This window comes from Octopus bimaculoides, chromosome 21 (genome assembly GCF_001194135.2).
Source record: "Octopus bimaculoides isolate UCB-OBI-ISO-001 chromosome 21, ASM119413v2, whole genome shotgun sequence".
Taxonomy (NCBI): domain Eukaryota; kingdom Metazoa; phylum Mollusca; class Cephalopoda; order Octopoda; family Octopodidae; genus Octopus; species Octopus bimaculoides.
Window position 1 is genome coordinate 776,588 of NC_069001.1, and position 11,035 is coordinate 787,622.

At 36.0% G+C, this 11,035-nt stretch overlaps 1 protein-coding gene across 1 annotated transcript in view; it reads right to left on the reverse strand.

The window, feature by feature from the left end:
* Positions 1 to 11,035, reverse strand: part of LOC106867289 (serine/threonine-protein kinase N2) — a 130,694-nt gene that overhangs the window by 27,975 nt on the left and 91,684 nt on the right. The window contains exons 6-8 of the mRNA XM_052975287.1: positions 10,596 to 10,818; positions 4,186 to 4,266; positions 1,510 to 1,542 (exon numbers count right to left, since the gene is read on the reverse strand). Coding sequence (XP_052831247.1) covers positions 1,510 to 1,542; positions 4,186 to 4,266; positions 10,596 to 10,818 — 337 coding nt within the window. The remainder of the gene's footprint in view (positions 1 to 1,509; positions 1,543 to 4,185; positions 4,267 to 10,595; positions 10,819 to 11,035) is intronic.

Consider the following 11,035-nt stretch of genomic DNA (forward strand, 5'->3'; position numbering starts at 1 on the left):
AGTGTCAGATATATTCGTAGGTTTCTTTCCAATGTTATTTAAATTAACACAAAAGATACTTTAATTGCAATATTTTTTTTTGTTTTTTATAGTTTGTTTTTGTAGCTCTATTCTTTCTCTACAACTTTAGGTTTTGAAATTTGAATAAATTTTACCTCTTTTTCAGTCATATGATGACAGAATGCCAAATGGAGGTGGGGGGGAGACAGAAAGGAAACAAGCATTTTGATCCCAAAGCTGTCAAAGACACTCAAGACATTTGTGTTGTGTGTGGAGAAGCAATGACTGAAAGAACTACACAAAAATGGTTTCCAAGTTTCAAAACAGGAAAATTCGACTTCACAGATTTGGCATCTTGCCAGCTCATTCAGTTCAACGCAGATCGATTGAATAAGTTCATCTGCAGGGATCTATGTCAGTTCACTAGGGACTTGGTCCAGCAGATGGGATCCTCTCACAAGACCACTGCCTGTGCACAGTCAATGCACCAGCTTAACAAGGCCATCCAGCTGAAACAAGCCAAAATGGCAACATTGCATATTTCTCTCCAATGCAACAAGGCTGCCTCCCACCACCACCACCGCCCACTCTACCCGAACCACATCACTAATTTGACCAAAAATACTATTTGAGAAATTGCCTTCAGATTATTAACTTTCTGATCACTTTCTGGTGATTTGTTGAACAACAATGAAAACTGAGAATGTGGCTCAGTGAATCTGAGTCAAAGCAGTAATAAGTTAGTAGAATGTTGACAAGAAGGTCTTGAACAATGAAGGAGAATATGTCATTGGATTGATTTGTTAAAATCATTAATGAAAAATAAGGATTAAAATGAATTAGGTGGGTGGACTCTGAATTTATCTGACAACTCAACACGTGTGTGTGTGTGTGTGTGTGTGTGTGTGTATATATATATATATATATATATATATATATATGTATGTATATATATGTATATATATATATGTGTATAAGCACTGAAGTTAAATCTTCATATTGACAGTAACACTTAGCAGCAGAAGATACCAAAGACTGAAAGAAAGAAAGAATGAATGAAAGAAAGAAAAGATAATAAGGGCTTCTTTTTTTGTTCCACTGAAAACACCATGACCATACAAAAATGAAAATCAATGAATCAAGGATTTTTCAAATAAACAGAAGAACGACACCAAAACAAAACAAAAAAAAAACTTAACAGAAGACGATTTACTTACAAAGCTATCAGAGGTGGGAAGAAAGACAAAAGAAAAATAACCAAAAAAAAAAAAGACATACCAATAATGGATATTAATAAATATGATATGCAGAGAGGTAGGGGAGAGGAAAAAACAGAAATCAAACAAATTGAGATTTGAAAAATTGAAACAAACAGTCAAGAACACATGTAAGATGGTTTTTTTTTAAATCGTTAATTTTTAAATATTTTTTTTTGGCTCTCGGGGTGTGTAGAAACAGCAACAGTTTGGTCGCTGACGCAACCAGTTAAAAAGTTGCTTTTTCACATACCATTGTCAACACAACATTCTGTGGGTGCACCACCTGAAATTGAAAGCAGGGTGCAGTGAGTTATCAAGAGGAGAAGATCAAACTTGTTTTTTTTTTGGTATTTTTTTGGTATTTTGCGAATAAATATCCCGACCGCGACAGTCAGTCAGTCAAAGAGAGACAAACAGACAGACAAACACTATTTCAAACACATTTAACAGCGTGTGAAACAACATCAATAAGAAGAAAAAGAAAAAAAAACTTTAAAAATGGCAAGAAGACAATTAGCTCTGTTAAACAATTTGTCAAGTTTATTTTCATTATTTTTTTCATTCACACTAGAGACACTATTACTTGAGAATAATAATAATAATGATAATATTAAAAATTAGAATAATAATAACTTTTAATCATAATGGTAATAATAATGATGATGATGAGGATGATGATAGTAATAAACAATAATGATCTTATCTAATATATGCACAAAAACCACTAATTTTTAGAGACAAGGGGGTATTAATTAGTAAAATAAATCAACCCCAGTAATTAACTAATAATTTCATTTTTAATGAGACAGACAACTGAAAATCAAACGAAATATGTCAAGGCCCTTTTGTCCATCACTTGACCAATTCTGACCTAAATAACAACAACACTACCAGTAATAGTAACAAACATAGGCACAAGGCCCGAAATGTGTGGGGAGGGAGAGAGTCCAATATTCAATGCCCCAGTGCATAACTGGTACTTTCTGCACTGAGCCCAAAAGGATGGACCTTGGCATGATTTCAATTCAGAACATAAAGAGGCATGAAATACTGCTAAGCATTTTGCCCAGCATGCAAACAATTCTAATAATAATAATAATAATAATAATAATCCTTTCTTTTAGAGGCACAAGGCTTGGGAGAGTGGGGTCAAGTGAAGACATCAACCCCAGTGCACAACTGGGATTTATTTCACTGACCCCAAAAGGATGAAAGGCAAAGTCGACTCCAATGGAATTTGAACTCAGAATGTAAAGACAAGAAATATCACATAGAATTATGTCTAGCTGAGTAATGGTTCTGCCAGCTCACTACAGTTATAATAATAATAATAATAATAATGTGTCAGGAAGACACTCAGTAAGAAATGGAAACAAAATTGAAAGAAGATGATGATAATAATAATAATAATAATAATGACAATGATGATGTTGATGATAATTTTACTGACATAATTATTATCTAATTAAAAATTTTGAAAACAATCATTTATTTTTCTCATAGACTTTCACCTCCCAAATAAACAATATTGAATTCACTCAGACAATCCAGATGGATTTATGGAAATATATACCAGGCATAGGACAGGCTGCAAAGGGGAGAAGTTTGCTTTGTGAGAATTTGGTTTCAGGTTCCAAATCCTTGTGATTCGGTAGATGGAAAAGCTTGTCATGTGTGCGTGTGTGTGTGCGCGCATGCGCATGCGTTGTGTCTCCTTGTCTTCACATAGTGTAGTAGCTGTAAATGAGTGTTACTGTTTTACAAGCAGTGCAATTCATTTTGAGTATTCTACGAGAACATGTCCAGTCATGGGGAAATATTACCTCACTCGGGAAACAGATGAGGTTTAGTGACAGGAAGGGCATCCAGCTGTAGAAAATCTGCCTCGAAAACCCCCCTCAAACATGGACGTTAAGCTAATGATGATGACAGTGGGTAATGTGGCAGTGTGATTAAGAAGTTTGCTTTGGAGCTATGAGGTTCAGAGTTCATTTCCACTGTATGGACACCACCAATTGGTGCCTTCTACCATAGTTGGAGGTTGATGTTTGTTAGTGAAATTTAGCACAGAGAAACTGGAAGAAGCCTATTGTGCATGTGTATAGCCATTTCTTGCAAAACATGTACACTGCTTGTAAACAAAGTCACCATCATACAAGTTTTGTCTGTTGTTTGTTTGCAAATCCTCCAGAGAAGCATGTCTGGCCATTTGAGCTTTACGCTGTTTGACGGTCAAGCAGGAAAGATGACTTCACTTGAAAACAGGTGAAGAGAGGGCAACAGGAAGAGCGGCTAACTGCAGAATATTCTGCCTCAACAAGTCTTGTCTGAGCCATGCAAGCATGGGAGAATAGACATTAGAACAACAATGATGAGGATGAAGATGACAAGGATGATGAAGATGATATATATTATTATAAATACATAAACTTGTAGCTTCATGCATAATTATGGGAACAATTAATTGCTCGTTATTACATTTCTAATGGTATAACCATCACTTTAACTTTCAGTTGAGTTTGAAAACAATAATCAAGTTATTACCAAATTTAGTAAAATAACTTTTTAATCATTTATTTTTTTCCATTATTAAACTCATGTCTGGAATATAACTTAACAGTTCTCAAATGGAATTAAAAATGGATGGTTTTTTTTAATAAATAAATAAATAAATGAATAAATAAATAAATATGAACATTTCAAAACAGGCAGTCATGTACGTTAGAATCAAGGGTGGCTTTAGGCATGAGGCTGGTTTTGTCAAAAGGAGTTTAAAAGACATGATTATACAGGGATGCTTGCCTCTGTGTGTGCGTGTGTGCACCTTCTCCTTCCACCTACCCCTTTTACAGCAGTGCACAATTTTGCTATTCCTATTCTTACACAGGGCTGCTGGGTAGGGTAGTTGGGTACATGCTGAATTTACCTTTTATATCCTCTCCTAACAACTGTTTAAACAATAGGCTGATCTGTTCGGCTCCATCAATTTCAATCGATGCAGTGGAACCTAAAATTTTATTGACAATATAGAGAGCAATAACAACAGCAACAACAAAATCAGGCTCTTTATATGTTTTTTCCATTCTTTTTTTTTTTTATCGTGTAAGGGAATGTAAGAGAAACACATATTTATACACATACACACAAATACATACATACTTATATATATACCCACACAAATATACACACGTGTGTATGTGTATGTGCATGTATATATATATATATATATATATATATATATATATATATATATATATATACACACACATACATATATATTTGTGTACATGTATATACTAACACATATATGTACTGGAATAATAGGTTATCTTTCAGTTATATTTAGGAAGTAAATCAGTGTAGATGTGTGTGTGTGTGGACAGTAGTGTAGTGCAAATAATGGTAGATGCATCAAGAGTAGGAGAGAGAGGGAGAGAGACAGAAAGACAAGAGACATACAGACAGAGATAGAGAAAACTGAAGAAGCGAAAGTCACAAAAAGAGAGAGAGAGAGAGAGTGAGAGAGAGTAGAGGACATGTACACAAAAGAGACAAACACACAGAGAAAGAGAGAAAGACAGATTTTTATTTATTTCTCTTAGGTTACAGAAAAGTTAGCTGCATCTCTGCTCCAAGACAATTAACAAGAACAGAGAGAGAGAGAGAGAGAGAGAGAGGAGGCAGAGGGTGGTCTACAAGGAAAATAAGTAAACGAAGACAAAATAGAAGACCCCCACCCCCACCCCTACACAGGTACAATAAATAGAATTAATAGTGGTATCTCTCATTTGACAGTGATAAAAGTGTGCAGGGTACAACTGTACTGACTGCATAAAAGTGTGAGAGAGAGAGAGAGACAGACAGACAGACAGACGGAGAATGCGCAAGATTGTGGGTGTGTGTGTGTGTAGGAGATGCAGTGAAGCATGAAACACCTGGTGTAGGATAGAGAGAGATAACTGCAGGAAAGAGAGGAAAAAAGTCAGCAATGAAGAAGCAGTAAATGTTGTTGGTGGTGTGTTTATATTAAAGCTTACTTCATGGTGTTTGTGTTATGTTATTTAGTATCCGACATTAAGAGAGGAGAACATTTCACACAGATTCACTCACTGACAACAATGATCCACACAAGAGTCTCTCAGTACAAGTTCACACCACAACCTCCTAGCAACAGAATATATCTAAATACATAGACATTTACACACACACACACACACACACACACACAAAATTACATACACCCATGCACACACACACACAGTACTCTTGTTTAAAGAAGGCCTTGAGACTTATACCACAAACACACACAAAATTGTGACAGTAACGACAGGAGGTGGAGTTCCAGGAGGGAGAAGGGGGTAAACAGTAATAAACCTAAACCATTGCTGGCAAACAAGACTTTGGATGTACATGGGGGGGATGTATATGGGTGGATGTGCATGTGTGTGTGTGTGTGAGAGAGAGAGAGAGAGAGAGAATACAGAAAGCTAAGATTAAAAGAATAAAGGACAAAGCCCCTTCCCGAGTCATGTAGATGCCTCAGGCTGGTTTCCTGGATTTTCTTGTATATATATATATATATATATATATATATATACTCCCCACTGGATGGGACACTGGTCCGTCACAGGTACCATTCATTTTTGCCAGCTGAGTGAACTAAAGCAACATGAAGTGAAGAGATTTGATCAAAAACAAGTGTCACCCGGTTCAGGAATTGAAATCACAATCTTACGATCACAAGTCCAGCACCCTAACCACTGAGCCACGTACCTCCATGGAAAGCAAAAAATTGAAACTGAAGGAAATAAGAAAACGTAGGAAGATCGATAAAGACATAAAGAAGGGAGTGAAGGAAGCTAAGAACAAAAGACAGGAGCAGCCATTGAAGCCAGCCTTGACAACAACAACAACAACAAACAGAAGACTTTACTGAAGAATATAAACTTAGAGTAAACATCATCAAAGACAAAAGACAAAAAAAATGGGGAATAATAATAATAATTGTGGATGTTAAAGGATGATGAAGAATGCCAGAATACCTTTACAAGAAGAGACATTACAGATAAGACCTGTTTGTGTTTATATGAGATATAAAATAACATTTGGAAGGGGAGCAAGAAGCTGTCTATTGGAGCAGAGCCACCCGTTTCTACTTCTCCACCCCTGTTTTGTCTCACATCACTCTCACATCATGTATGCGATGGGAGGGTGGAAGGGAAGGAGGGGGCCTCTGTGTGGACAGAAACTTTGTTAAAAATAGAAGTCAAAGAAATTTCTTGCAAATCGACCCCTCTTTACACCATCTTGAAAATAAAAGGAACAACAACATTGGTTGGACATCGTAGTAGTCTGTGGCACATTGTCAGGCAAGATGGGAGAGTCATGGTTGGATTAGGAAGCCAGTGATCATAACAGGTTTCTTTTCAGCCAGAACTGACCCAGGTCTAAACAACAACAAGATTGTGTATGAGGAAAACCCGAGCCAGGAAGGGAAACTCTAGGTAGTCATTCAAGCAAGCAGCTAGAAACAACAACCAATATCACTCCTCAAATTACATCTTGCTATCATTAAGACAAAATAAGGAAAAGAAAAAGGAGAGAGAGAGAGAGAGAGAGAGATTGGTTGATGTCTCAATATATAAACAGACCCAAAGGTTCACTCTGGAACATTTTTAACCATAAGTTGGTTCAACCAAGATTCGATTCCTCATCTTCATCAAATGATCTCAAGAAGGCAATCAAGCCAAAACTTCAAAGTCAGTCAACTTTTCTCCTGTATGTTTGAAATATGCATGAAATACACACACACACACACACATACTTATACATACACACCACACACACACATGCATATACTCCCCTACTTATCTCCTTTGGATAATTGAGGTCTAGTTCTGTATGCATATACACATACATACAGTCACACACACACACTCAGTCACATACAATTGTCTCTGCTCTCCAGAACCCACCAGCTTACAACCCACCTTTCTTTCTTTCTTTCTCTTATACAAATATTTTCCACTCTGATTCATGCTAACTCTCACCGTCATTAACCTCCTAATTATAGCCGTTATTTTTGTCACTCCATATCAGAAAGAGAAAAGCCTGGAAGGCACACCACAGCAGACAGCCTTGAACAATATAGTAATCCGTACGACCTTATATCAAAAGAGCTGCTTTTGCAGCCACATGGTTTTGGATTCAGTCCCACTCTGCAGAACCTTGGGGAAGGGTCTGCTTATATAGAACCAGGCTGACCAATGCTTTGTGAGTGAATTTCATAGGTGGAAACTGAAAGAAGCCTATTGTGTATATATACATATGACAGAACTTATGGAAAATGCTTTGGTCAGTCAGAAAGTTAAGCAAAACAAAGCAAAACGAAAGTGGAATTTTAAATTTCTCTTCACATCTTCTCTACATCCACCTGGTTACCATATTTAAAGGCATCTGAGATATAATTTTCCCTCAAAAGAATGTCTCAAAAACATCCCCTTTGGGTTCAATATACAAACATGCTTTAAGGCACTAAAGACGTTTTTTTCCCTGAGTAAGTGTTCCTGAAATTGGGGCACATCAAATATGCCCATGTGTCCTTTGTGCCATCAAATATGATATACACCATTCCCCCAGCAGCAGCAGAAGCAGCAGCAGCAGAAGCAGCAGCAGTGGTGGTGGTGGTAGAAGTGGGTGGTTTTGTGCTTACTCTATGCACGTGTGGTCTCGTCCACCAACAGACATTCAAACACATGCATCATCTGGTACAGTTTATCTTTACTATTAAAGCAACACTCTTTTTTAGCTGTTGTTATTTTTTGTTGCCATATTAACACTTCTCTAACATCCTGCCACTCATCCCGAACCATGACTTTGGAGGTTTTTTTTTTTTTTTTACTTGTTTTGGGATGGGGAGGGATGCTTCTTCCAGAGCAAACACAGCCTATAATTAAAGTTAATTATACCAAGCTAGCTAGCTAGCACAAGCAGCATTAATTAAATCTAATTACAGACAGATAACTATTCTTACATATATATATATTTATAACCCCTAAAATTAGCCTCCTTCACCCGTCTCGTTAGGCACTGAATATTTTACTGACATCATCTATCTATTTATCTGTCATATCAGATGTAGCACGACCCCTATGAAAGTGCCCGAACAGACTCCGATGAACTTGTGGAACAGCGAGAGCTTCATTGCCTTCATAAAGTCATGCAATGCAGATCACATTCAGTTATCGAATGCTCAGAATGTATCACGGTTGGTTTGTTGGGGATTGAAGACCACAGAACAAGCAGAAACCTCATCCCTGTGTTGCCAGTGTCAAGCAAAAGTTTGGCAGTTCTAGGCAGCTTATCATTTAAGTTGATTAAGATATGACTTTAGAATGTGATGTCCACATGTCTTGATTTTCCAAGACCATTTACAAACAATAGGCCCCATGCCCCAACAGAATGCTTCAGGACGGTTAATTTGCCCTGTTACTTTTTAATCTTATTTTAATTTTCCAGTTTGTTTTTATGTAAATTTCATACCTATAATGAATATCCACACAATAACGGTTTCGAATTTGGCAGAGCCAGCAGTTTTGGAGGAGGAGGAGGATTACATCAACCTCAGTATTTGACTGGTACTTATTTCAGTGACCCCCCCCCCCAAAGAAACGCGTGCACACACACACAATAACAAACAAACACACAATCTGTATGTGTGTTTATTATTGGCACAATGACTCCCCACACCCAGCTACAACAAAATCGGTTCCAACACACAAGTTCACATCAAGAATCTTGCAAACTAAATATAAAAACGAAATATTTTATGTAAATGTCTTTTTTTATACAAGTTCTCCAGTACATCTTTCATTTAACCCTTCAGCATTTGAACTGGCCTTCTCTAGCTCAAACATTCTTCTTTCAGTCAGATCCAGCCCCTCACACCTACTCTTCAATGTCATTCTAAAAATAAACAACTCAAAATCTTGAAATTACAAGATAATGCATGATTAATTCAAAACAAAGTGAATAAATAAGCATTACATTTGACTGAGGAATATCTGAATGCTAAACGGTTAAAATTTGCTTATTGAAATTTTTCATCATGCCATTTGCAAATTTTTCAGACACCAGTTTCACGCTTATAGAGGTTGTGATTATAGCCATCTTGTGTTAATTTTTTTCCAGTACATGATCAATAATTCATATTGCCATACATAAAAGAACATACAATATACACATATATATATATGTATGTGTATGTATGTGTGTGTGTATATATATATATATATATATATATATATATATATATATATATATGTATGTATGTATATATTTGTGTGTGTATGTATCTGTGTTAACCAAGATCTTTTCCTGCCCTAGTTGCATATTGCAAAAAAAAAAACAAAAAAAAAAGAGAGAAAAAGAGATCATTCCTAACTGAAGTTTAAGGTCATACTGAGACGAGACATTGGCTGTAATGTGTGGAAAGTTGGTTGAATGGTCAAGGTGATGGGTTTAAGGACCAAGTGCAGACTGGGGTTGTGCTGATGCATGGCTGAAGTGCTGGGTTACAAGATGAGGTCATCGGCTAAGATCGTTAAGGTCAGGTCTTCAAGGTGCTGTGTTTATGGACTGTAGACCATCACAGATTTAAAACTGTTTCGCTAAATAAATATATGACCTAATAATAATAATAATAATAATATTAATAACAATAATAATTATTATTGCAAAATTGAAGAGACATACAAAACACGAAGAGACTAAGATCATTATGGTCAGATCAACAAGATATGTTTATGAACTGTACATCACAGATTTAAAACTGTTTTGCTAAATAAATATATAACCCAATAATAATAATAATAATAATATATTATTAAAGAGGTGAATAGACATTCAAAACATTACGGGACTGAGACTTAGGAAATGTCAGAGCAGTGGGAAGGAAAGCTCAGAGGAGGAAGAAGAGACAAAAAAAAAAGAGAAGGTAAAAAAAAAATGTCAGTAAAAGTTAGTTATCAATGTGCAAACACTTAATTATAATTACTTGCTAAAATGCAAAGTCTTAATTAGTTATTAAAATGCAAATAGATTCTCTCACGCTCTCTCACTCTCTTACATAATCAATGACTTGGTCCACGATTTTATTAGTTTGTTAAAAAACATCATTGTTAGAAGCACGATAGGGTTTAGTGGTAATTTCCTGTTGTTAATTAAATCTATGGCTTTTATAGTACAGTGTTATTATGTTATATAATATGTGTATATATAATAGGCTAAAGGATCTCATGCTAAGTGAAGGACATCTCCCAGGACGTGAATACTCACTTGACAAATTTTCATCTTTTATACTATACGTTTTACTATTGCTTTTGCCTGTCTTGCCACCACGTAAGAGACTACGACTCTCACCTGGGCTGGAAAACATAAGCTGCAAAGAATCTCTTCTCGTGCGTCCAGGAATATCTTCCAGAAGGTCTTGACATCCAACCAGTCTGCAGAGGAACAAAAAAAAAATCCACCTTACAACCAGTGTTGGTTTGTTTACATCCTAATAACTTAGCATTTTCGCAAAAAGCAACCATAGAATAACAAATATCAGACTTTGGGGAAAAAAAAGAAAAAATTATTGGGGTTAGTTTGTTCAACTAAAAAAAAAAAAATAAAAATAAAAAACTAAGGCGATGCCCCAGCATGACCACAGTGCAATGACTGAAACAAGTAAAAAACAAAGGACAATAATCAAATAAAAGACTGACCTGACTTCC